We start from the raw sequence: 27,862 nt of genomic DNA, 5'->3' as shown, positions 1-27,862 counted from the left end.
GAGAAATGAAGAAGGAAATGAGAAATGAAGAAGGAAGAAGATGAAGATGAAGATGGAGGAGAGAGATGGTGGGTAGATGAAATTAGGGATGAATCAGATTTTTTGGGATAAAAGTTTAGATAATTGAGTTAGATTATAGTTATAATAATTTGTAATTATGAGTAGTGTTATGTGCTAATAATTTTTAAATGAGGGTATTTTGGTCATTTTATCATAAAAAAGTTATTATATTAAGAAAAAAATAGTTTGTTACAAATAATAGTTAGCACCTGTTTTTAGTAAATGTCGCAAATACCTGTTAACGGAGGTGGTAGGAAAAATTGAAACTAATAATTTCACCTTTGTCCGGTCTTCTCAAAACAATCCTACCTTTGAATATTCCCAAAATAATCCCACATTTGACATCAATCTTCTATTAACAGGCCATGACCGGTTTAGATGGGTTAGTAACCTATTGAAGAAGGTAACATGCCACATGTCGATTTTCTATTGGTCAAAATATTAAAAAAAAAAAAACTCATTTCCTCCCAGCCTTAGCTTGTTTCCTTTCCTCCTTCAATGGTTTCCCAGCCACCTTCCCCTCCCTCTTCCATAGAAACACCGTACCAACGCTTCCCCACAAATTGACAACCACCATTAAACCACCTCGTCCCACGACAACAATAAACCAACAGCACCAAAATCCCTAAAAGCCCCCCATAACACTAGCAAGTTAACCCCAATTAAGAAAAACTTTTTTTTTTTGAGCTTTTGCCTTCAATAATTCTGATTATCTCCTTAATAACTAAAAAAATGTATATAATTAGATGAATTATATTATATGATTAATTCGGTTTTATGTGATTTGATAGAGTGATGAGTAGAGTTGTAACAATAACTTAGGGCTGCTTGGTATCAGCGAGGAGGGAAAGTTTATGTGTGATGCAGATTGGATGGGTGGGGTTATTGTGGTTGGCTAGACGTGGGTTTTTTGGGGGGTGGTGGTGTTTAAAGGGTGGGATTGAAGGTGGAGTGGTGGGCAGTGGTAGCAAGAAGAGAGTGTGGAGTTGTTTTCGAAATTTGAGCGGGTGAGGGTGAATTGCGAGGGTGAGGTGAGCGTTCTAAGGTGGCAACAGTGGGTGGTGGTAGTGGTATGGGTGAAACAAACTCGGTTAAAACCGAACCAAACCGAAAACCGAACCGAATAAGAAATTTGGTTCGGTTTTTTTCGAAAGTTGTTCGGTTTCGGGTTTTTTAAAAAAAAAATTCGGTGTGTGGTTCGGTTTCGGTTTGCGAAAATGAAAAACCGAACCACACCGAAATATAGGCCCAATCCAATTAAACCCTAGCCCAACTCTAAATTACCCTAGGTATATAATGCGCAAAAAAAAAAAAAAACCCCAATCACTCTCAGCCTCTCACTCTCTTTCTCCACCCTTTCTCTCTCCTTTCCTCTTCTCCTCTTGCGGATTCTGCCCATTCTCTCTCCTCTCCTCTTCTTCGCTTCACACCTTCACTCTCCTCTTATCTTTTCCTTTTTCTTGTCTTTCTCCTCGCCACCATTAATGAACACATCAACTAATTCGCTTTCAAATTCGCCCCCTTCACCATCTACGAACAACATCAACTAAGTTCGAGGTTTTGATTTAGAACACCATCAACTAAAGGTTTTTCATGTCAAATTCGACCATGAAAACTCTAGATCTAGAGTTTTCATGGTCGAATTTTTAAAAGCCAAATTCGATGTTTTTTCGATGGAATGTGAGGTATGTCCTCTTTTTTTTTTTTTTTTTTTTTTTTTTTTTTTTTTTTTTTTTTTTTTTTTTTTTTAAAAAAAAAAAATTTGGTTTGAGTTTTTTTTTTTCTACTAATTTATGCTAAACTTCTAATTTATGTCTAATTTTTTCTGATATTTCGGTGCTTTTTATTCCAATTTTAATTCAATGATATTTAATTTTTTCGAGATTATAGTAGTTCGATCTTTATAGTAAATATGTCTAGGAATGTTTGCGGATCTGGGTTAGGGGTGGTGAGATAAGGTTAAAACTTGTTTAATTATGTTTGTATGGATTGGTTTGATTTGGTTCGGTTTTGATTGGTGTGGTTTGGTTCGGTTTTTTTTTTTTTTGCAAAATTTGATGTTTATGGTGCTTGATATGAAAATTCGGTTTGATTTAGTTTTTTTTTTATGAAACCGAAATAAATATGATTTGGTTTGGTTTCTAAAGTAAAGTGGTGCGGTGTGGTTTCTAAAATCCAGAAACTGAATTAGAGTTGTTCGGTTTCGATTTGGGCAAAAAACTAAACCGAAAACTGAACTTTCACCCCTGGTGGTGGTGTTTGTGGTGGTGGTGGTGGTGTCAGTGGTGGTTGTGGAGAGGAGAGAGAATTAAGAAAAAAGAGCAAAAGTTTTTTAAAAAAAAATTGGAAAAAAAAAATAATAATAACCTGTGAAGATTTTAAAAAACTATAGGTTATGAGTCAAAAGGTCCGTTAAAGAAGATGAAGGTTAAAGGTGGGATTATTTATGGATTAATTAAAGGTGAAATTATTTTCAGAAGACCGGATAAAGGTGGAATTATTCAATTCCATTATTCTAATAAAATATATAACTAATGTAAAAGTCAAAGTATTACACTTAAAAGAGAATGGAGAAAGTACATAAATATAGCAGCGCAACCTAAATTACAATCCTTGATCAACACATTTCGTTTTCAAAACTCTTAGTTGTTGATACTATAAACTAGACTAGTGATATCATTCTTCGGGCAAGCTGTAAGCAATTAAGCATACACGAGGTTATCATACGTGAGGCAGTTGAATCATAACGGTTGGGTGGTTAGTTGATGGGCAACTTCCAAACACTGTTAACTTTCTTGTATGACAAGTGATCTACGTGTCCAATAACCGAGTAACATGATTATGGTCGGCCGACTTGGTAATTGGCTAATCGATAAACACGTGTAATTACCGTTACCTTACATAACTAACCATAAGATTTTAGAGACAATGACCCGTTTTTAATGGCCCACTTAATTAACTAATTCACCAACAAAACACAATAAATCTGAAGTAAATTTCTACAATCCTTATTACGGAGTAGTAGAATAGTAGATGTATAGAGTATTTGAGTGGGAATTGAGGGAAACCACAACGTAGTGTCTTAAAAAGTCAATGGTCTACAGTACACAACCATGAATAAATCAATCATAGTTTAAATTAAAAATAAATAATTATCACAAGATGCATCCAGAAAATATGATTAATTATTCGGTAAGTTTTGTGTGTGACTAATTATGCGGTATGGTCACATGAGTATTTTCTTACTAGTCTAGGGCCCGTGTCATGCACGGTTATTACTAAAACTCAATTTTTTATTAACCTAACAATATACTTGTAGTTATTAATTTTTTTTAAGACACCCATCAATCAATTACATAATACTAACAATATAATTAAATAAAAACGAAAACAAAAGAATTGTGTAGCACGTTAAAAAAATGAAGAGAATAATAAAATAAATTATATTTTGTATGTCTATTCTTATTTTATAAGAAATTACATTAAGATATTTTACTATAAATTGAATGAAAGAGTTTGATTTAAATATATTATTATAATATCATTTTTAGAAAAGAAATATTTATATTATTACTAATATATATTTGCTATTATAAGTATATTTATTGTCAATAAAAAAAGTTATATTGAAAAAATATAAAGTAGGAATATTTTTATTTTATTTTATTGGAAATGGTTTTTTAGAGGAAAATGACAGCACTAGGAAATGACACGTGTCATTCCTGGTGTCTGTTTTAGTATTATGTAATTGAAAATGGTTTTTTTGGAGGGAAATGACAGCACCGCACCAGGAAATGACACGTGTCATTCCTGGTGTCTGTTTTAGTATTATGTAATTGATTCATTCATATGAGTAATTAACCCATTTATTTATAGAAGTAACCCCATTTTATTCATACATATATATGAGCTATATCAATTAATAATAATAAAAAAAAAAGTAATCTCATTTGCTCATTCAAATAGCTTTTTTTTTTTTTCTAATCCTTTCAACTAATACAAGAACGAATAACGTACTCCACTTATTTTAGAAAGTAACTCCATTTTTCCAATGTATTATTCCCATATCCATCAAAGTAACCCTATTTGTTCATCGCCGTAACCTCTAATACTCAGTTATTACCTTTTATGTGAAGTGGTCACACTACATGGCTAGACATATATAAGAATAAGTGTTGAACCTGTGAATAAATAATACATATGTGAGTGAAATGTTGTCCCACATAATTGAGTGTAAAAATAATAGTGAAAATTGAATGTGTATCCCACATTGAAGAAAAGTGAAAAGTGTATCCACTTTCTAATACTAAGAGACTACTCTCCTCATTGTCATATGGTTTTAAGGTGGTATCTTCTTAGACTTATAAATTGAACACTTGTGGTGGATGCGGCCTAGGGCCATACTTTGTATCTTGATCATTAATTGAAGAATCATTTATGTAACTTGCATTTATTAAATTCAATGAAGGTTCGTTCTATTAAGTAAATTGGATAATCAATTTTAGAAAGTGATTTGCCACGTGTTACCTTCTAATTGACCCTATTTTTTCATATTTAAAATTTTTTTATGTTTATTATAATATTACAATTTTTTTTTTTGACAAGAAGAAAAACGGACACCTTAAAACTAAATATATCGTAGATTTGATTAACAATAGCCTTAATAAAAAAACTTCATTTGAAGCAATACAATATGTGAGTTCGCACTGATTCAGCTTGAAATCCACTGATACGTAGTCATTTGAGTGAAAATACTCATGTGATCCTCTATATTCTTGTAGAGATTATGAAACCCTAGATCTTCAATTTTTGACATACAAACATAAAAAGAAAATAAACTCAAGAGAAAAATCATCATCTCAAGGATGAGATTAATTTATTGAAAGCAATTAAAAGGCTTTTGGAGGCTTACCATCAGTAGGAACACCAGTGGAAGCCCTTATAAAGATTCACAACTAAGACCAAGAGAAAATGGAGAAGAGAGAAGGAAAACCTTAATTTTTTTTTGAAAAAAGCTAGCAATGAAGGCTAGAAAAACCCTCCCAAGAGAAAAACCCTAGAGGGAACAAAAAAAACCCTCTAGATTGCAATTTTGGTTCTCTAAAAGTTGGTATACAAATTACAAAGTTATTCCCTCCGTCCCTTATTTTTGCCTCATTGTAAATATATGGGTGATAAAAACTTATAAAACTTTGACCATGAATTCTTGTTTAATTTATAGGTGATAATATATTCATGTAGGATTATGATAGAATCACCTCATTGTATATTTTAATAATAATAATTTTTTATAATTTTTATGCTAATAGAAGTGGAGATTTGAATACACATCTTAAAGATGGTATAGAGTCAGATAGAGCAAAAAAATCAAGAGAAATTACTCCGTATGAATTGATTTAAACCTAACCCAAACTGACTCATTTGACTCAATTAAAGTTGAAAACTATACAAAAACTACATGCATACTCCGTAGAGCATAATAAATACACGCCAATCTTAATTAAATGTCATTATTTAAGGCCTGTTCTATTCAGCTTATTTTAAGTTCCGTTCAATTCAGCTCCAATAAGTCCAGTTCAGTTCTTATCTTAATTTCCTTCTCTCATAAAATATTCAGTTCAGCTCCAATAAATTCGGTTCAGTTCAATTCAATTCAGCTCAATTCAGTCAATGAGAACAAACCCTTAATTATTTACTCTAAAAATTAAAAGCGTCGGTACATAACTAGTCCATCACCATAAATCACGCCCAAGAAAAAGATACATTTTCAATGGATAATCCTACAAATTAAAATTAAACCCCACATCATCTTATTTTATGTCAATTGGAAAAAAAAAAAAAAAAAAAAAAACAATTCAACATGATCTAGGTCCAAAAATCTTAAAGAGTGGGACCCTTTTCATAATACAACCAAAATATTTTCTAAAATTTAGCTTAGACTCGGTGATTCCCGTTTTATTTATTTTGAATTAAAAATTTGTGACCCCACCATTACATTCATGCTATCATATCATACATTCATACGTATAAATGCCTATAAATTAAGCACCTTCCGATCATGTTCTTTACATCTTCAACTACAAGCTCTACCTCAAACTTCTAGGGAATTCCATTAAAGTTAAAAAAATTATCACCATTTATTTCCATTTTTATTTATTTACTTTTATGGTGTATATATATCTATATAGTTACTACCATATTCTTTAGTTTTTGTGTAGTTGCCAAAAAAAAAAAAAGTTCTCATTTCTTTTGAGCTTATTTTTTCATACAATTTTGAGCAACAAATTGTCCATAGATATGGCTCCGAGCATAAGCAAGACGAATACCGGGACGTCGGATGTAGTTACTAATCATGATGGTTGTGATGGCACGTCTCCAGTTGTTACCTTGAAAGAGTCAAATTTCATGGTGGATGGTCATGTTATACTGTCCAACGTACCATCTAACATCAAGGGGACTAAGAAGGAGGGTTTTGGTGGGCTTTTTGTGGGCTTTGATGCTTCCGGGCCGGAAGCCCGGCATGTTGTGCCTGTGGGCCAGCTTAAGGATGTTCCTTTCATGAGTATTTTCAGGTTTAAAGTGTGGTGGACCACCCATTGGACCGGGTCCAATGGGCGGGACCTCGAGCACGAGACCCAAATTCTTGTCCTTAAGTCGGATGAGGATTTGGACCGGCCTTATGTTGTGATACTTCCATTGATTGAGGGCCCATTTAGGGCCTCGCTCCAGCCCGGTTCGGTTGATGATTATGTGGATGTTTGCGTTGAGAGTGGGTCCACGAAAGTTGTTGGCGACTCGTTTCGGGCCGCTCTTTATGTTGGGGCTGGGCCTGACCCGTTTAGATTGGTTAAGGATATGATGAAGGAGGTCCAGGCCCATTTAGGGACATTCAAGCTATTGGAGGAGAAATGTCCTCCAGGGATAGTGGACAAGTTTGGATGGTGTACTTGGGATGCATTTTACCTCAAAGTGGAGCCTCAAGGTGTTTGGGAAGGCGTCAAGGGGCTCGTCGAAAATGGCATCCCACCCGGCCTCCTGCTTATAGATGACGGGTGGCAATCTATTTGCCACGATGATGATCCGATCACGGACCAAGAAGGGATAAACCGGACGTCGGCCGGGGAGCAAATGCCATGTAGATTGATCAAGTATGAGGAGAATTTCAAGTTTAGGGACTATAAGAGTCCAAAGGATGTCAACCATGTTGATAGGCCCAATATGGGGTTAAAGGCCTTTGTAAAGGACCTTAAGGAGGAGTTCAAGACTGTTGAGAATGTGTATGTATGGCATGCTTTTATGGGCTATTGGGGAGGGGTTAGGCCCAATGTTCCAGGCTTACCAAAGGCCCAAGTTATTGCCCCGAAGCTCTCGCCGGGCCTTGAAATGACAATGGAGGATCTAGCTGTGGATAAAATTGTTAATAATGGTGTTGGGCTGGTCCAGCCTGAATTGGCCCATGAACTCTATGAAGGGTTACATTCTCACTTGGAGGATTGTGGAATTGATGGAGTCAAAGTTGATGTCATCCATGTAAGTTTTCATTATTTTTTATCCCTTAATTTAATTCCATATTATTTTTTTTAATACAATTATTATTATTTTTACCATGAACTTGACTTTACAGCAATTACATATTCATGTATCATTTATTGGGTACAAGTTACAGTTGATTATGATAGAATAAATTACGAGTAACTTCATATATACGCAATGTATGCCTAATTGTTTAGAAAGAAAAGTTTTTAAAAGAATAATTTAAAGATATTCATGTATCACTATATGTCTATAAAAATTAAAAAAGTTGACATTATATTGTTTTGACCAATGACCTTAGCAAATATTTATTAGGCATAAATGAAAATGTCTTGGAATAGGATAAGTTAGTTGTGGCTGGTAATTTTCCTCTTGTCCTAGTCAATAAATATTCATCTTAAGCAATAGCAATTGGGCAAACTAACTTGTTAACAAGCTATAACCGTCTATTGGGAATAGTAACTACCATCATAAACAGCCAATTCAATAACAAGTATGTTACTTGTAACTTGTGTGTATAATTTAATTTAATAGACTGAAAGTTGAGACGACCGTTGTTTTATAGTATTCGAAAAAAGGGGGATATCGGAAAAATATATACGTGTGATATATTTTTCGTATTGATTTTATTAGGAGAATAATATATTTAGGTTTATTTTATGTTAAGATATTATTTAGAGAATATATCTTTAGGATTTATGATTATGGTAGTATATCTTTTAGGAATATTGTTTTCTATCTTATGTTCGTAGGTTTTATATAAATACTCGACCTATCTCATGGCAGTATATATGGAGGCCATGTGCTTATTTTATGACTCATTAATTATGAATGATTTTCTATTTTGCCCAATTAATATTATAGTTTATGAGATACAACTACCCACCTTTAATATTTAACTAGTGTGTGGCCCGCGTGATGCACCAGACTTTACTTTGAATATCAATACATATTATTTTAGCCATAAAATCATGAACTATATAAATTACAAAAAGTAAGTGAACAATAATAACTAATGAAACTAAATAAACGCTTTCAAATTGATGTGTCGTACAAATTAAAGTATTCTATTATGATTGCATATGAAGTATAATTCAAAGATAGCAAAGTTGGTAAGAACAGTAATCATTTGTTATTGGTCTTGGGTTCAAACCTTATAATAAGCATTTTTATTGCCGATTGAAACATGTTTATAGTAAAATGAAGTATGTGGCATATTACGGTGATGTGACATACTTTGAATACATGTGAAGGGTGCCGCGTGGCACATATCTTGTATTAGGAACACTTTTTAGTACATATGTATAGATTTGTACGTACCCACTAATTAGATGTTGTTATGTTAACACCCTTTTAACTAAGGTTCCTATGAACTTGAAAATGAGTACAAAGAAATCATCATTTGTGTTTTAGCTCTGTAAATGATCATTGTTTTTGGTTAATTGGTGATGTTGCAGTTGTTGGAAATGATGGCAGAGGACTATGGAGGGAGGGTTGAACTTGCCAAAAAATACTACAAGGCAATAACTGAATCAGTAAAGAAGCATTTTAAAGGCAATGGTGTTATTGCTAGCATGGAGCAATGTAACGATTTCATGCTCCTTGGCACTGAGACCATTTGTCTCGGTCGTGTTGGTACGTTTAACCTCTTTGTTCTTAGACTTCGTTTATTTCACCTTAAAAAAAAATTGTTTAGAGAAAAACAATCATATAACTAATATATAAAACTAAACTTTTAGCCAGGTCACGAGATTGTGACACTTGGCGTTCCAATTTTTCGCTAACTGTCGCGTCACGTTGGATAAATTTAAATAGACTTCATATGATAAAAAAAAGTTAATTAAGAATTCTATTTGGATAGAATTTTAGGATAAAATTGTTAGTTTAGAGTTTTATTATCGATAAAATACCAATATTTACAAATTGAATTATAATTTTATTCAAAAATTATTAGATTATAATTCTCAAAAATTATCATATAAATTTATTTTTTATTTCATAATATTTTTTTGGAGCGAAAGAAGTAGGTCAAAGCGTAAAACATCCATTTCTAATATATACTAATCGGTTAGGGTTGGGTCATGAGTCATCTTGGATTGGGTCACTTTAGGTTATGAGTCAAGAAATATTCAACCCTTGCCCAAAGGTTTGGGTTCGGGTCAATCCAATGTGCTTTGAACATTTAGTTTATTTTTTGCTAATTTTATTTTTTAATTTTTTTTAATGTATTAAATCGAACATTTTCACCAACGTTATTATTAGTCATTACATGCCTACTAGATAGCAAATCGTGAGAAAAGTATAGATTATAAATTTATCTTAAAATTCAATAAATAATTCGGGCATTGCACGGGGCACAAAATTAGTTTAACATAAGTTTGATCAACTAATGTTCATTAATATCAAATAAGGGTTATTAGGCTTCTTTTACAATCATAAGTCGGTCTAAGATAAGTCCAGGTCACAGGTTTAAATAACTTGAGATAAAAGATAAGGAAATTTTAAGTGAATAGAACGTAATGTTACTAAATTAAGGGCCTTTTAAGATTCTATTTATGATTTTATAATTTGTTTTGACACATGGTCGTAACTCTTTATGTGGGGTGATGTTGTTTAAAACAGGTGACGACTTTTGGCCAACTGATCCATATGGTGACATAAATGGTACATATTGGCTTCAAGGCTGTCACATGGTTCATTGTGCGTACAACAGCTTATGGATGGGCAACTTCATACACCCTGACTGGGACATGTTTCAATCAACCCACCCATGTGCCGAGTTTCATGCTGCTTCTCGTGCAATCTCTGGTGGACCGATTTATGTTAGCGACGCCGTTGGCAAGCACAACTACTCATTACTCAAGAGGCTAGTCATGCCTGATGGTTCAATCCTTCGTTGCGAGTACTATGCACTTCCTACTAGGGATTGTCTCTTTGTTGATCCTTTGCATGATGGCAAAACTATGCTCAAAATTTGGAACCTCAATAAGGTAGCTAAGCATTTTTCTAATAGCTTTTTTCAAGTTTACTTGTCAAACTGTTAGACAATTAGTTGAAATCATAACAATATCTATATTAGGGGTTTGTTCTAATTGTTGATGTTTAAGTTTACGTGCCAAACTGTTAGACAATTAGCTGAACTCGTCTTAACAATATCCATATTAGGGGTTCTAATTGTTGATGATTTTCTGAAGCTTAACAAAAGTTGTATTTATTTATTACAGTTTAATGGAGTTCTTGGAGTATTTAATTGCCAAGGAGGAGGATGGAACCGCGAATTTAGAAGAAATCAATGCTACTCAGAGTATTCGAAACCCACATCATGCAAGACTGGCCCAAAAGATGTGGAATGGAAAAATGGTCACAAGCCCTTCCCTATTGAAGGAGTGGAATGTTTTGCCATGTACCTTTGCAAGGCACAACAACTAGTCCTCTCAAAGCCATCCGAGACCATTGAAATATCACTTGATCCCTTTGATTATGAGCTCATTGTAGTCTCTCCGGTGACTATCTTACCTTGGAACTCCGTCGAGTTTGCCCCAATTGGACTTGTAAACATGCTCAACTCCGGAGGTGCAGTTAAGTCCTTTGACATCAGTGAAGAAAATGAGGAGAAGGTGGTTCAAGTTGGTGTAAAAGGGGCTGGAGAAATGAGGGTTTTCGCCTCTGAAAAGCCGAAATCATGTAGAGTTAATGGAGAAGACATGGAGTTTGAATATGAAGAGAACATGGTTAAGGTTCAAGTTCCATGGAATGCTGGTTTTTCCACGGTTGAGTACTTATTTTAAGCTCCAATGTTAATCAAGAACTTTCTTATTGTTACTAACTAGTTGAGAGTATAGTATGTGTGTAACTAATTATTTCCAAACTACTTTTGTAAGAGTTTTACTTCTATTGCAAGATGATGTACATGAAAAATTACGAGTGATTAATTTTATCGTCACGAACGTAGTTTTCTTGAATAGTTATGAAAATGTTTATTTAATGTTTTTGTGCAATAAGCATTTTGTATTTCACTAAACTCTCTAGACATTTACTTTCTATTAGATAATAACACCACTTCAAAACCTATTTCAGTTTGTGTTGGTAATGAATTTATATGTATTTTTCGAAAAAAAAGGTTCCGTGACAAATATTAATGATATTGCTACTCGATTCCTAAGTTTCTCCAAATACGTACACGTCTTATTTAAATTTTATTACTACTGGTCCTAGCCTCCATTATGGGATATCACTCGTGTGAGGAATAAGGCAAAGCATCAAGTCAACATTTATTTTGTCAAACATTTTAAACGTTGGTTTTTGACAATATATTAGATACGTAGAACATAAGAAATCGACAAGTTTAAGCACATGTCTCCATTATTGCATTCCAAACAAATAAATTAAAACATCATTGCTAGAATGCTAGATATTTCTCTCTCTTTAAAACCGTGAAAATTAATGAACAAGAAATGATAATATCTTTAAGAAAATGGCAATAACTGGTAACAAATACGGAGTACTACTTATATGATTCTTATATATTCTTATACACTACGGGGTTTTGAAACATGTTTCTATGTGTCCGTTGCCTTATTTGATAGATCGTTTAGAGTTTATGTCCTAAAACGATGAGCAAGCCATTGAGAAATTTTCTTTTGGAGGAAACATAACTAGAAAAATTGGTTAAACAAATATTTCGAATTCATTCTCAAAATCTTATGGAAATTATTTCAATCTCATCTTTGATCAAAGTTAAATTTCTTATGTTAAACAAGAAAACAATGAAGCAATAGTTGGCAATAAAGAATCTCCTTAAAAAGCTGGTGTTATGGGGGAGGGGAGGGGATTAGGAGTAGGGGGACGTTGGAGGATAATTTTCTAACTGTGGTTCATCTAAATAAATTTTGAAGCAATTTTACAACAATAACGAAATGTGGGTCTATGACAGACTACGACTCTACGAGTATTGCAACTGTGGGTCTATGACAAACTACAAGTACAGAAAATGTTGGTCTACAACAATTATATTTACAGCAAGATCAACTTTCTAGAAGAAAGTCAAAACTTCATGAATCACCTTAACCCTTGTGATTGAATTCCATGAAGTTCGGCTTCAGATCCTTATGAGCACTCAGGTTGTTGCCAGCTGCTTGATCAGGCATTTGGAACTGCTGCTGCTGCTGTTGTTGCTGCTGCTGCTGTTGTTGTTGCTGGAGTATCTGAGCTTGCTGCTGGAGTATCTGAGAATGCTGTGGCTGGTTCTGCTGGCCACCGAAGGATGGTGCATTCTGCAAATGTGTTGGGAATTGAGCATACCGCCCCCTGCCAGCAGAAATGTTGATGCCTGATAGATTTTGCCCAGTTGCTATCCTCAGTCTCTGAACTTCTGCCCTCAATGCTTCATTTAGAGCTGCGAGGCCAACAAAGACAAAGCAGGGGGAAGGGATCAATAAAACTCATAAAACTTGTCAAATGGTCACAAATTACTAAGTTACATTTAATACCAAAGTGCATATACAAATACAAGTTTTTCTTCCTAAGGAAACAGATATATACCATCTCTCAGTTGCGCTTGTTGCTCCAAAGCCTGCAGACGTAATTTTAGTTCCTTGTTCTCGACGCTCAATCCTGAAGTATCTCTCTACACGAAAAAGACATATAGTTAGCCTAAGTGGAGTATTACAATAAAAAAAAGTGCATAGTAAATATTAACAAATCTGCCAAAGGATTCAAAACTTCTTCATAAATCTAAATGCATGTTACTTAGTAGTTAACAAAGTATTGATTACATGCTAGATAGATTTTGCTGCATGCTTCATAAAATTTAGAACCTGGTTTTAAAGCTAGAGTGCCAAAGGGTTCTTCCAAAGAGCCCAAGCTTACTCAAAGGTAAGAAAATTTTCAGTTCCTTATCAAGATTATGAAAAGGCCTTCAGCCCTTTATGCCAACTACAGATCCATTTTTTGAATGGAAAACATTTTCCAGGTAAAGAATTTTCCACGGAAATTAATTTAAAAGGGAAAACCTAACTATTAAAATAGTTTTCCGTTGTTTGTCCTTGAGAAATTCTACAGAGGAAGTGGATGGGAGGAGAGGATAGAGACCTTTGGAAAAGGAAAATGAGAGTGTATGGGAAGAAATAGATGGTTGGATAAGAAAGGGATGTCAGGAGTAAGGAAGGAATTGTGGCATTCCATCCTTTCAACAGGAAAAGGTTTTCCACTCCACCTTTGGAAAATCACTATCCACCCTTACAAACCAAACTGAAGTTTGAAAATGTTTTCCGTCAAAATATACAAAGTCTACATGTAATCTCCATTAGATATAGGGCCTCAATCCCATATCACAAATAATTTTGGCCCATGGAGGCTCCATTTGGTTTGACGGAAAACATTTCAATGAAACAATGGACAACATATTTTCAAAGAAAATTCCAATTGCAATTTAGTTTTCCTTTGTTGCTTACAAGAAAAGTTACAAAAAAATGAAATAGGAGTGGAATGGTATGGATGAGAGGAAAGTAAAACGGAAGTAATGAGGGAGGAAAATGTGGCTTCCTTTTTTTCGTAAAGGAAAATGTTTTCCACCATTTGGAAAATTGTATTTCACCCCTTTATAAACCAAACAAAGGCGAATGAGGGAAAATGGGGAAATCATTTTCCGTGAAACACTTTACATCAACCAAACACATCCGGAGTTAAACTATATTGCAAGAAACAGGAACACAAACAGGGGCAAGTGAAATGCAGTTGGGAAAAAAAAAAAAATCGATAAACATGAGAATACAAACTGGAATAATAAACAGTTGTTTTTCCAAGAAACTTAAATCTGTAATCTATAATTAGTAATACATATAACAAAGGTATATGAGTTAGTTTACTTATTATTAAGGAAAAATGGAAATAAAAAATCCAACATTTGCACTTTCTTCCCAAAAAAACCCAATCTTCATTTAATTCCTCAAAAATCCAACCTTTATACCCCCCCTTCATCTAAAGGTCCATTACCTGTTGATGACCGGTTTTTTTAAGTTAGATGCCACGTGTCAGCTATTAATAGGTCAATTATTTTTTTAATCATTAAAAAACAAAAATAATTAAAAGAAAACATTTTAAAAAAACAAAAAATAAATCAGAAAACCCAGCCCACCCTCCTTCCCTGACCACCCCATCCCCACCGCCCACCGGAAAACCCACCCTCTTCCTCTAAACTATCCAGCAGCCCCAAAAATTTCCGGCAGCCACCTCTTCCCCTCCCCCATCTGACGAGCCCCACCCCATTATATTGTAGTAAAATTTTCCGGCAACCTCCATGATTTTTTTTTTTTTTCAATTTTCTCCATCATCTATTAAATCCGGCCACCATTCCTCACCACCTCCCTTTCCGACCATCCTCCCCTTACCCTCCCTCCTTTCCAGCCACCCTGCTTTTCCGTCCACAACCCAGATTGCACCACCGCCCAACTCTGTTTCCACCCTCCATTTCAGTAGCCCCGCAAACCGCAACCACCGACTCCTAACCGCCCAGCCACCAACAATCACGGCTAGCCAACAATAGCAGCCCGAAATCCCAAACCAACCACCAATTAGGCTGCTGCCGCACCTGCTCCAACCCACACCAATTACCAACCGACCACCGCAACAATACCAAACCTCAACCCGCACCACCAATCGATCATTCACCATCAATTGAAACCCGCAGCGTCCAAAGGCAAAGGCAACCGCAACCACCGACTCCAAACCACCACTTACCTCACGCAACAATTCTTCTCTTTCTTCTCTCTTCTCTGACACGCCGATCTTGGTTGTGGCTGCGAATTGGGTGGGTTCGGGTTTTGGATTTTGGTGGTGGTGACTGGGTTACAAGTTATGGTGTTGGTGCGAGTTGTTTGGGGTGGTTATGGTGGGATTTCATGTCATGGTGGTGATGAGAGTGGTTACGGGATGGGTTGTGGTGGTGAGAGAGCGGTTGACTGGTGTTGGTGGCGTACTAGTGGTATCCGGTGGGCTGTGGGGTTGTTTCCGTTTTTGAGGAGAGAGGAGTGAGAAAGGAAATTGAGATAAAAAAAATAAAAAATAAAAATAAAATAAAAATCGTTTTAACCTATTTAACAGATTAAAGGTCAAAATGGATTTTTGAGGAATAAAATGAAGGTTGGATTTTTTTGGGAAGAAAGTGCAAAGATTGGATTTTTTATTTCCATTTTTCCTATTATTAAAGATTGATACTTAATAGAAAGAATACTAAAACCTTGAAAATCGTGAGGGGGGAAGACATTGCTAGTCAAGAAAAGAAGTTGGTTGCCTTGAGTCTCTTTCAAAAAAAAAATCTTTTTAACCTATTTAACAGATTAAAGGTTAAATGGATCTATTGGAGAAAGTAGGGTATAAAGGTTGGATTTTTGAGGAATAATATAAAGGTTGAATTTTTTTGGGAAAAAAGTGCAAAGATTGGATTTTTTATTTCTATTTTTCCTATTATTAAAGATTGATAATACTGAAACCTTGAAAATCGTGAGGGGAAAGACATTGCTAGTCAAGAAAAGAAGTGGCTTGCCTTGAGTCTCTTTCAAAATTTGACATTTATGACAATTCCTATGAGCCAAAGCTATCAAAGATTCGACTGTTCACTTCTTCACCTTTCCATCTCTATCACCCCAACACCACCCCAACCCACAATAGTTTTTTGCTCTCTAACTAGAAAAAGAAAAGAGTGATGACAAAAACAGAGATATGCCATAGAGATATCTATATTTTAATACTCTCAAGCAAGTATACATCAGCATCACTTAGCAGTCACACCCCATTCTTTTTAGTTACATTGGACTGAAAGACACCACATCGAAACCCTACTAATAACAGGGGGCAGGATTTTCATACCACAAGGCGTACTACAAGCATCTGTAGCTGTTATTTATTACAGAATTAAATTCCAGCTTGGGTAATGTTCAACCATTACAAGAAATTTTGAGTTCAGTGTCGTGCAATGATTTAAAAGGTTTTGCCTTTTTCATTTTTTTTTCATTGTATTACTTTTTCATGATAAAAGAGTATCTTTGGCTCAAAAAATTCTTGAAGTAAAATATAATAGTGGTGTCAAAAACAACATTTGAAGGAGAGTCAAGACTAGAACATGAACTAACATAGGAGATACATCACAGCTCAATAATATTGGAGTATGTTCCAATTGAGGTTGAGGATTGACTTCTAAATAAATCAAATTACAATTTCCCCAGCATAAAGCATTTTCTACAATCCATTCAGCAGGTTTCTGAGGTGATAATCACTTTAAATTTACATATATACTTAGTTGTTACAGGGAAGACTAAAACAATATAGTCTTGACAAATGTCTTAAAAAACCGGGTGTACAGTAATTTATTGTGTGGCGGAAGAAAAAGAAAAAATATGGGTAACTTTTGTGACACTATGGGTGGGTAACATTTGATAGTTTATGGATAACTTTTAATAGTTTAAGGTAATTTTGTGAGAATAAAAGTAACCGGGTAATATGGGCAACTTTTGATGGTAATTTTGTGAGGATAAATGTAACTGGGTAATAAGGGTAACTTTCATGAGACTAAGGTTAACTTTCATGAGACTAAGGGTAATTTTTGTGATAATACGGATAACTTTTGGTATACAATAACTGGATGTACATTAAATTTACTATACACCCGATGCATGCAAAATTTTTCGAATAAACTTTCTAGCTACAACATAACCCGAACAGAAGTTGAGTAAACCCAACAAAATAAATCAAAAATTAAAAAAAAAAAAAAAAAAATTCTGACTTAGAGGCCAAAACTCATAGACTAGCATTAGGTAAGTAACCAAAGCTACCATACTGCCATACAGACCAAAACTATTCTGTTACATTCTTACATATAAGGTTACTTTGAAAGATATATTGAAACCTTGTGACTACTATGGGATTTCTTAAAACATAAGGGTTATCTTAGGAAAACAAAGTTCATAGTTACCATGTAATATATTTCTAAAATCATTAGAAAATACTCTGTCAATACTATTGTAGGTCCAATTAACGTTTCCAATAATTCTGACACAAACATCTAGACAACTTCTATTAACGGAAAATGCTTAATTCTTTTTTACTAGCAACCATACTGTAAACGAAACTACAAAGGCCCTGCTCTCCTGGATATAATCATAATATTCAGTAACAGCCAATCAGAGAAATCATTTTGAAAAATTTAATAGGTCAAAATAATTTTACTCAATAAGAATTGGTTTTAATCACTAGACAACTCCAAATGTGATTAGCACTTGAGAAGTAGAGAATAAACAAAAACCAGTCTTAATCAGTAAAGTCAATCATAAATAGCACCCAAGAAAAAATAAAAAAAGTCAATAAGTCTTATCAACAAAATCATTTCAGTTTGGTACAATAGAGCACAGAACAGGATTTAAAATTATATATGGTATCATGCACTGTCTGCATGCCAGTAAATGGCATCAGCGATAAGCCATTGGTAGATAGGATGACAAGATTTCCAAACATCAAAGGTGTTTGATAAATTAGTAGTTTAATTTGCATAGGTTTTTGTACAGCTACAAAGTAGTATGCTAATAAATAAAAGTTAATTTATCGAAAAGCATTTCTGATACAAGCAAATGGAGAAGGTCACAAATTGATTTATTTAAACATTCAAATTAGCATATCAACTTGATCAAAATGTCAAACAACATATTAAATGCCATTGAAATGATCAAACAGCAACTCTATTGATGCCATGGAAATGACTTTGGTGGTGAGAATTATGGGAGGGATAACATGTCAAACAGAGAGGATTTAGACCAACTAAATAGAACAACACATGAATGCTAAACAGGGAGTAGTGAAATCATCAACAAAGAAAAAGACAACAAGATGATGCACCCATCAAAAGGGATTGAATCATGAAGAAATCCAAACAGAGGTCCAAAGTGATTTGTTGTACTTACCTGCATCAATGTAACTTGTGCAGAGAGGGTAGTTGCTTCTGTCTGCAGCGTTTGTACCCTCCTCTCCAACTCACCAGTGTATCTTATCTTTCTTTCCTTTGATCTTGCTGCAGATTGTCTGTTTGCAAGAATCCTGTAAAAATAATAAAAAGGATCAGCCAAGGGGTCTGATTGACCAAAAGGACAATTTTACACAAAATTAAACAGCGACAATTGTTGAAAAATGATTCTATATTAATTAGGCCACAGGGAAATTAGCTAGAAAACAATTTGATTATAAAGAAAAAAGAGAATTTATGCCAAAAAGTAAGGACATTAATTAGCACAAACCTAAGCAAGAGCACAAAGTAAAAATAATAGTTACAATCTGAAACTATGGTCATTCTTTTTCTAGTATTATAAGGTATTCTTTTTTTACACATTAAACAACTATTCCATATCAAAGCATTCGATCCAGCACTAAAGCGATTACCACAAATATATTCCATCACCACCATCTTCTACAGGAGTTCAAATACAGTTAACATGCATCAGATTTACCCCTATAAGCAAAAGTAGGGGTTTTCGATTTAGATTTGGCAAAATTTCAATCCAAGCTGAATTTCCACCAACTTTAATCCAATCCGGCTTAAAATAAGGTCATTTGGTTCCAATTCAAAAATCCAAATTTATATTATCACTTCATTTTCTTTTTATTTTATTATTATTTTTTTCTATTATTTTGTTGAGCAATGGCCACTAGACCTTATATCCTAATATAAGAGTTTTACAATGTATATACATATTGACCCTAACAAGCCCAAACATTGACAGTTATCCTTATCCAATCAACCTTTTTTAAATTTTAACGTGGACTAGTTAGTTGATCGATAACAGTTAGTTAGGCTATTTTGGATCCAAAGATTTCAATTTCCAAACACTCTCAATCTAATCTAATCCAAAAATTCAATCCAATCCATTCCAATCCATGTTAGCAAAATTCGGGTTGGATTGGATTGGACTTTAGATTAAATCCTAATTATTTTCACCCCTAAGCAAAACATAGGTATGTAGAGCAGCTATATCCACCACTGTTCATCACATATCGCTGTCAGCTTTATCCACCCACTTACCACCACTGTCACCATCATCTGTACACCACAACTATCCCACCACACCTTCCCTTACCACCACCAGCCTCACCCGCATTCCACCAAAATATGAAAATCATCACAGTTATAATAAAATAAAATTAGTTTTGAATAACTGAACAAAAAAAAAGAATAACACAGATTAATATACAGATCTACGGATTGGCAGGATCTACAAGAATTTCAAATCAGCAGACAAAGAAACTAAAACTTACCACATTTTTCCAGATAACGACACTAATGAGTGAGAACAGAGAGAAAGCGTGTTTGCCTCCGGATTAGCTGTCACGTTGGAGAAAGGGACAGGAAGGGGCTGGTGATAGGTGAGGAGATAGGTTAAAAGGAAGAGAGAGAAAGAAAGTTTATTAGGGGATGGTAAAATTGAAGAAGGGAGTTACAAGTGAGGGTAGGTGGGGTTAAATAAGTCATTAGGAGGTTCAGTCATAAAACAAGGGTAAGGATGTCATTTCGTAGGGTTTTATCAACAAGGGAAGTGGATCAACTATTTCAAAACAGCCAAAAAACGGAAGTGGAACAGCCATTAGAGAACAGATAGGGGGGTAAGTTTTTGGTTGCCACTTAGTTGACACCGAATGACCTTAAAGGATAAATATACTGTAGAACTTTATTCAGGGAACAAGTCCCCTTCATCTCACACCCTCAAACAAGATTTGGGAATTAATCAAGGATAAAAGAATGTTAGCTACTTCAGCTACTTTACTTTAAGCACTCCCATAGCCATAGGATGCTTAACAATTCCTTTGAAAACCACTAACCGGATTTAAAGATATTATTTTGATGGATATGTAGCATGTAGTTTTATAATATGTAATTTTTAAATTATACTAACAAATAGTTTAAGAATTAGCAATCAAAGGTTTTTTTATTTATTTTTTTTAACCGTGAAAAATTAAATGCGCCAAGTTTTTTTGTGATAGAGGGAGCATATACATATAATTATCGGGAACTATTTAATTGCGTAAAATGATCAATACTCGCAAAATAAGTTAATTTATCTAATTGTGAGCTTACGGGGTAAGCACTAGTCAATATAGTACTCCCTTTGTTTCACAATAACTGTAATGCTTTCACTGACACACATATCAATGCACAACTTTGCCGTTAATATTTGTAATTACTCCCTTTCCTTTTTTCTTTTTTTTTTAAAAATATGCATTATTTGATATTGCACGGAGTTTTAGGAGAGTAAATTCTATACCATTATATTGTGAGTGGATAAAAAAATTATCATAGTAAAAGTAAAATGGGGACCAAAGAGAAAATATGTAAGAGAGAAGATTTTTTTTATTATTTAAGTGGGCCTATCAAAGATAGAATTGATAAAATAATTCGAGTGAGATTTAGAGTAAGAGAGAGAAATGATAAAATATAGTATAAAATTATAGAAGTGATGCATATAAAAAAAAAAAAAAAAACACCTATAAAAAGGAAGTGATGCATTTTTAAAAAAAAAACGAAGTGATTATATAAAATCAAGTATAAAAGCCTTATGTAATGAAAATATACATAAAGCAAAATCTTTTACATGGCAATATATTTATATATTGGTAAAAAGTAGAGTCAAAGTAAGCATATGAATAGTCCAAAAGTCAAAGTGTTGCAATTATTACGAAACGGAGGGAATAGTTGAAATCCTTTGATTGACTTAAAGTGAAGGAACAAAGAAGAGGAGATGGAGCAATAGAAAGATGGGCCATGGGCTTTACATGGAATTTGAGATGCTCTACTTATTGGCAAGTTCTCACCATTATTTCACTTACCTTTTTCCCTTCTTTAGAAAATTTGGTGAAATAAATTTTCCTGTATTATTAAATGGTTTTAATTTAATAGAAAGCACATTACTTCCTTTTTTTGAAGTAATTAATTTTTTTAAAAAATAACTATAAAAAATATTGTAAACAAAATTAACATAAATTTGATAGTAAACAACTAAACATTAATTTTTTTTTAATAAAAAAAAAAAAAAAAGTTTAACTATCTTTTAATTATTTTCTAATGGTCATTTAATGTTTGGAGGAAAATTGTTTCAAATATTCTATATCAGTACAATATATATCACATTTATATAAACTCACCATAGATAAATAAAAAAAAAAAAAAATATTGTGTAACATGCCTTTATTGGCTTACACAAGATGTGGCTAATACTATCTATGCCTTTATTGGCTTACACAGAAGTAGAATTTCATCTCACTTCTAATAGCAATCTTATGACTAAAGGCCTTTAATGAAAAAACCGCTAGTCAAACCAACTAATACAATTAGCTACTAGCAAGCTAATGACCGGGGCACATACATATATTGGAAAAAGATATTTCCTACGTTCTTTTTTTATTGCACCATAAGCGATTTCACGCTTGCCAATGCATTACTTTAGCTATCAATATTTTCAATAATACTTTTGTAAAAATAATAAAAATTTGATATTTGAAAATTAGAGTTCGATACGAATCTAACTAGATCCCACGTGACTATATTTTTCCTAATGTATAAATCACAAATGATGGTCAAAAAAGATTAAGTGAATAGTGTAAAAGTCCTAATGTTGCAATAAAATAAAAACGGAGGAAGTAGATGTTTTACTCCTCACTACTTGTTAGATTCGGTTTTTGGTATATAGAGTTTCACAAGGAAACTTAAGCTTCCTAAGCTTTCCGCCGTTAGATTACATTTATATGTGATTAAAGACCTCTGGATTACATCTCTTAGCCGACATCTTGATGAACTTTTTAGGAAATTATATAGATTTAGAAATACTTAAGAGATGTCACAAGATTCATTTTTAATATTCCAAATTCAAGGGCATTTTCAAGGTCATAAGCTCATTATTAGTCTCACATGTACGTGATACACAACTTTTGAAAGGCAGAAAGTTTATTAACAGATACTTCTTCAACACCAAGTTGAAAACTATCCTCCTATGGTGTAACACTCTTGTGGGCAAGTCAACTTCCTCCTCCACAACCCCATAATTTATCCTTAATAAATGTGGTAAACAGCTTATTTGTTACTTCAGTTTGAATCTGGTAGTTTGTCTTTAAGAAAGTTGGCAGTGCACTATAATTTCTTCGTTGAAAAAGCCATAATAAAAATGTTCTTTAAACATTCAAAATCTGTCCAACCTGAGCCATTCTCTGCCAAATTATCCAGTCTTGTCCCCAAAATGCATTACTATTCAACCAAAAAACCTCATCCAAACTTTACTCAATTTGTGCACAAAATTGCATCTCACATATAACAGATAATCAACAGCCTTACCCACACTCTATCAAAAATACTACATATCATAAGTTATAACACCAAAGACTGTGGCACCCTAAGCATAAATATCATTAAACTAAATCTACACTTTTTAAAGGTAAGAATCAATTTGACATGGTAAATCTATCTCCAGCCAAACCAGAAAAATAATTTCATTCCAAAACAAAAAGATATCATATTTCCTTAAGGTTAAACCTCAAACAACTGAACCAATAATGACTAATGAAAATACAGCGAAAAACTAAAATTGGAATGAAAATCACACACATTAAATCAAAATCAAAATATTGTTACTCAATATCAGAACATTCAACGTCAAACATGCTTCTTTATCCAGAACCCAATCCCTCATCCTTAAACATATATGGTAAAGAATCCATTTAGCTCCCCAAAGATATCCATTCTTGATCCTTTTACCATTCAAGCTCGAAATCCATAACTCCAAACTCTATCCCATTCACTGCCAAGTGCCAACCCATTTCATCCTATCCCCTAAATGCATCACTCTTCTCTTCCATAAGCCTTACCCACATTCAACCACAAATAATATGACATCTTATAATAAATTAATTAAACCACACAATTTTTCAACGAAATTAATACTCGAATTTCAACAACCAAAGAATCAATTAAATCCAAATTCTTTCCTATAAATAAATAAATAAACCCAAATTCTAAACCCAAATTCTACTTAGGTTTTATATAATAAAACAAAAAGACCCAAGAATCAAACAAAAACACCAAACTAAAACAAAAATCCAAGCGAAAAAAATGCAGAAATCGAAACAAAAGGATAGAATTAAACCGTTTAGCGCGCTTAGGATCAATCAGAGCAAGCTCAGCTAGTCTCTCAGGAGGCATAGCCTTCTTGATTCCATCCAACATCATAGACTCTCCTTCAAACATCATCGAACTCGAAGCGCCATCCATCGAACTCGTTCTTCGATGCATCCCAACTTTCCTCTCACCATTCCCACCACCTTCCCCACTAAACCTCCTATCACCACCGCCACCGCCGCCGCCACCACCAACACCACCGAACGACAACCCATCAAAGAAATCCGCATCAACGGACAAACTCCGAAGGTGCGGTGCCACAGGGGGCTGGATTGCAGCTCTAGAAGACGTCGAAGAAGACCGATTGTCCCCGCTTGATTCGTCGGACTTCGACGAATCAACGGCCATAGGTAGAGCACTAGAACCAGCACCAACACCGCCTTGAGGCGAAGGCGGGATGTCTAAAGAAGAAAGGTTGAAATTCTCAATGTCGAAGAGGAAGTCATCGTCTTCATCGCCGGAAAATCGGAAAGTGGTGTCGGAAAGTGCCCGGCGGTGAAGCGGAACACCCCGGTGTTGCGGCGGTGCAGAGTCCGATTCGATTTTGGGTAGGTTCGAGTAATTATGAGGGTTCATTATGGCGGCGGCGACAACGACGACGTCGTTTTGACGTTTGCCGGAGTTAGAACAAAAAAATGAAGCTAGTGAAAATATGAGGAAGAGAGAATTTAGGAGAGAGAAAGAAAGGGGTTGGACTTTTAGAGAGAGAAAATGTGAGTGAAAGAAAGAAGAGAGTGAAACAAGGGAGAATTTATATGAAGATGCTACAGCTAATGTGTGTTGTACAAGTGTGATGGAAATGGGAGTAATTATTGGATTAAGGATTTTTTAGATACTTAATTAGATGAAGTGTATAATTATGTTTTTTTTTTTAATAAAAAGGTTTTATTTTATGAGGTTACTTTTGGTTTTGAGGAATATTAAGGTCAACGAATGATGATATAAGTTATGGTTTGGTAAGTGTCTAGTAGAGTAATAGGTAGTTAGGTATGTACCTTTGTTTTGAAGGATTAAGGAGGAGCATCTAAATTAGGTGTGTACATGTACTTAAAGTATGTGAAAAGGATATAATAATGTTGTGGAAAGTTAAGGTAGAAAAGAAAATAGTTGAAAGTGTTGTCTTGGTTACTAAGGTATAGGTAAAGGATAAGGTGCAAAATGAGGGTTAAGTACGATTGGCTGATTGAAATGGTTGTAATTGGGTTGATCGGTGATGTAAAGAGCGATCGATGAGGGAGAATTAGATGATGAGTCGATGTATATGAATTCTCTTTGACTCTTTTCTTTGCATGGTGGGAGGATTGTATATGACATTCCTTTCTCGAAAACATGATTTTATCAGTACAATTACAAGATTCTCAAAAAGTTTAGAGTAGCAGTTATAGAATTACATATTTTTCAAATCGAGAACCTTAGAATTTGATAGATGCTTATGTTTTATCATGGAAGTATAAAAAATTAGACACAAATATGAATAAAAGATACTTTATTGGAGCTATTTTTGACTAGTTAACCAATTTGTACTGATTTATAATAAGGATATTAAAATTCCTACATATAATTGATCAATGAGTTTATCATGTACAAAGACAATATTGGTGGTGATTCTTCTTGATGTTACAAGAGAATGTGAATAGTTTAAGAAACTATAGAGCTTGAGGGTAATATGGTGATTGATAATGATGTTCATGCTCCAAAAAAGGATGATGCATGTTTAAACTTCGCAAAACATTTGATTCTAATGAGTACTTCGTATAAGAATGTTACTTCACTAGATGAAATATATGTAACCATACCAGAATGTGAACCAGGCAACTAGCACAATTTTGATTTAGGGTGGACAACATGCTCAAATCACACCCTAAACAAAGAAAATTATGTTGAATTTCTTAATATATCAAACAACACCCCTTTCTATAGTGTAAAAGTGAATTAAGTTGTAAAGAGTATTGACTTATTGAAGTACTCCCTCTGTTTTAAAATATTTGCTCCACTTTTCTTTTCTGACCGTTTTTAAATACTTGCTCCATTTCCTTATTTAGAAATCTTTTATAATATTTAATTCATTTATCTCAATTAGTGGATCCAACATAAATCATATTTTATTAATTTCATATTCTCTCTCTTCCAATTCTCTCCACTATTTTTGCTTTTTACAATTTTTTATTCTTCTACCTACCCCACTATCTCCATACTTTATCACTTTCTCCAATTTCTCTTAAAACTCCGTGCGTGGAGAAATGAAGCAAGTATTTAAAAACGAAAGGAGTATTAATTAATTTTTTTTTTGGTTGGTAAAGAGAATGGCCCTAGCGGGCCAGAATCTCTCACAAGTTATCTCGACTATATAAATAATCAATTTAGCTATATAAATGTTTTTTATTTTTTTTTTTTTAAAAAAAGGAGGGATATATTTGTTAGAAACTACTTAATAAAACTTTGATTTTGTGATAAACTACTAAATAAAAAAATGTTGTAAGAAACTACCTAATAAAAGTTAAAATGTTGTAAGAAATTACCAAATAAAAGGTAAAATGTTGTAAAATACTATCTTTGTCAAATTTCCACCGTTGACCTACCTCAAAACACCCCCGAAAATACTGCTTTCGTCCCAAAACAAACACAACCTGCTTAAAATTGTCTCCACCATGCCGAAACCACAATCCAACCCCAAAACCACCACCTCTAACCCTAAAAACCACCATCTCAAAGCACGAAACTACTCTCAACAACTCGGAATATCCTCCAACCAACCCAAAAATAATATTACCACATCGAAAACCAACCCCCACAAGGGTTTCGAGGGTGTTTTGAAGTTGGTCAACGCCATAAAATTAGGTCAACAGTTGAAATTTGGCCAAAGATAGTATCTTATTACAACATTTTACCTTTTATTAGATAGTTTCTTACAATGTTTTTTTTATTAAGTACTTTCTCACAAAATTTAGATTTTACCAGGTAGTTTCTGACAAAAAATCTCTTACAAAAATTTCAACAAATTGTTACACTTTGTTAATTTAAATGGAAAGTTCAAACTATATATAATCAATAAATTATTATCAAATTCAATCTAGAAATAATTTTTTGTTAGATTTGTTCAACTTTGACACTTAAATTCAAAATTAATGAGGATCAAAGGCCTTATTGGAAAGATTTTGATCCACTTCACTTTGGATTTAAATACCTAATATGATTTTTCAATTTGGATTGGATTTTGAATAACCCTAACAATGAGCGAGGGTTATGAGCGGTATGTGTATCGTGTATTGTACATCATGTTATTTGATTTGAAAATGATATTAGATTAAAATGTTGATTTCTACTAGCACGTAGGATAAATGTATTAGGTCTTTTTTTTGAAGCAAAGCCTGCAAGGCTACTCATTCATTAATGGGGAGATCATAGTCCAAAATTGGAGCAATACAATCGGGAAAATCAGACAACCAAACTCTACTACCCGGCACTCACGGCAAGCGATGAGCTAACTCGTGCGCGACCTTATTACATTCCCTACTAACAAAACTCCAAGAAACAAACTCAAAAGCTTTAATAACATGATAAATATCATCAAAAATTAAGTGAAGACTACTCTCCCCCCTATCTTATTAGGTCTCTTATTTTCACATCATGTTATGTTAATTGCAGCCATTTAAAATTTGTATTTTGCAAATTGTAGCCATTTAAAAAAAATTTACAAATTGCAGCCTAAAAGTTCTTAGAAATTGTAAATTGTAGCCCGATTAAACTTTTTCATCGGTTTACGTGTTGAAAAATATCTAGTTAAGCTTTTGGGGGCCATTTTAGCCCTTAAGGATCCGAATTGAGCTCGGAATTAGCAAAAAGATACCGTAAGTGCCTCTTTTTTACATCAAAAAATAGTTGCCCACGAACCGATACATCATTGTTACGCAAAATGAGGCACTTACATTATTTTTTTGCTAATTCCGATATCAATTTGGATCCTTAAGAGATAAAAGGACCCCTATAACCTTAACCGAATATTTTTCGTCATGTAAACGATGAAAAAGTTGAATCGGGCTGCAATTTATAATTTATAAGAACTTTTGGGCT

General features: G+C 33.9%; 2 protein-coding genes across 3 annotated transcripts; one reads left to right on the top strand and one right to left on the bottom strand.

Annotated features, from left to right (window-relative positions):
* The first annotated feature begins 1,385 nt into the window (after positions 1 to 1,385).
* Positions 1,386 to 11,555, top strand: LOC145586429 (galactinol--sucrose galactosyltransferase-like). Of its 2 annotated transcripts, XM_081643269.1 has the most exons (5): positions 1,386 to 1,745; positions 6,356 to 7,590; positions 9,051 to 9,228; positions 10,216 to 10,583; positions 10,818 to 11,555. In XM_081643269.1, exons 2-5 carry the CDS (start codon positions 6,358 to 6,360, stop codon positions 11,379 to 11,381), a joined length of 2,343 nt encoding a protein of 780 aa, XP_081499395.1. In that variant the 5' UTR covers positions 1,386 to 1,745; positions 6,356 to 6,357; the 3' UTR covers positions 11,382 to 11,555. The 2 variants fall into 2 exon arrangements, with proteins under 2 accessions (XP_081499395.1, XP_081499394.1); XM_081643268.1 differs by lacking the exon at positions 1,386 to 1,745 and having other exon boundaries at positions 3,689 to 7,590.
* A 728-nt stretch (positions 11,556 to 12,283) lies between these two features.
* Positions 12,284 to 24,522, bottom strand: LOC145585200 (transcription factor VIP1-like). The gene is made up of 4 exons (XM_081641926.1): positions 23,760 to 24,522; positions 18,543 to 18,675; positions 13,135 to 13,219; positions 12,284 to 12,988 (listed from the first exon to the last, which is right to left on the bottom strand). The coding sequence occupies exons 1-4, from the start codon at positions 24,365 to 24,367 to the stop codon at positions 12,657 to 12,659; spliced, it is 1,158 nt and encodes a 385-aa protein (XP_081498052.1). The 5' UTR covers positions 24,368 to 24,522; the 3' UTR covers positions 12,284 to 12,656.
* Between the last annotated feature and the right edge of the window lie 3,340 nt (positions 24,523 to 27,862).

Source organism: Chenopodium album, chromosome 16 (assembly GCF_948465745.1).
Source record: "Chenopodium album chromosome 16, dcCheAlbu1.1, whole genome shotgun sequence".
Taxonomy (NCBI): Eukaryota; Viridiplantae; Streptophyta; class Magnoliopsida; order Caryophyllales; family Amaranthaceae; genus Chenopodium; species Chenopodium album.
This window is presented reverse-complemented; position numbering and strand designations above follow the sequence as displayed.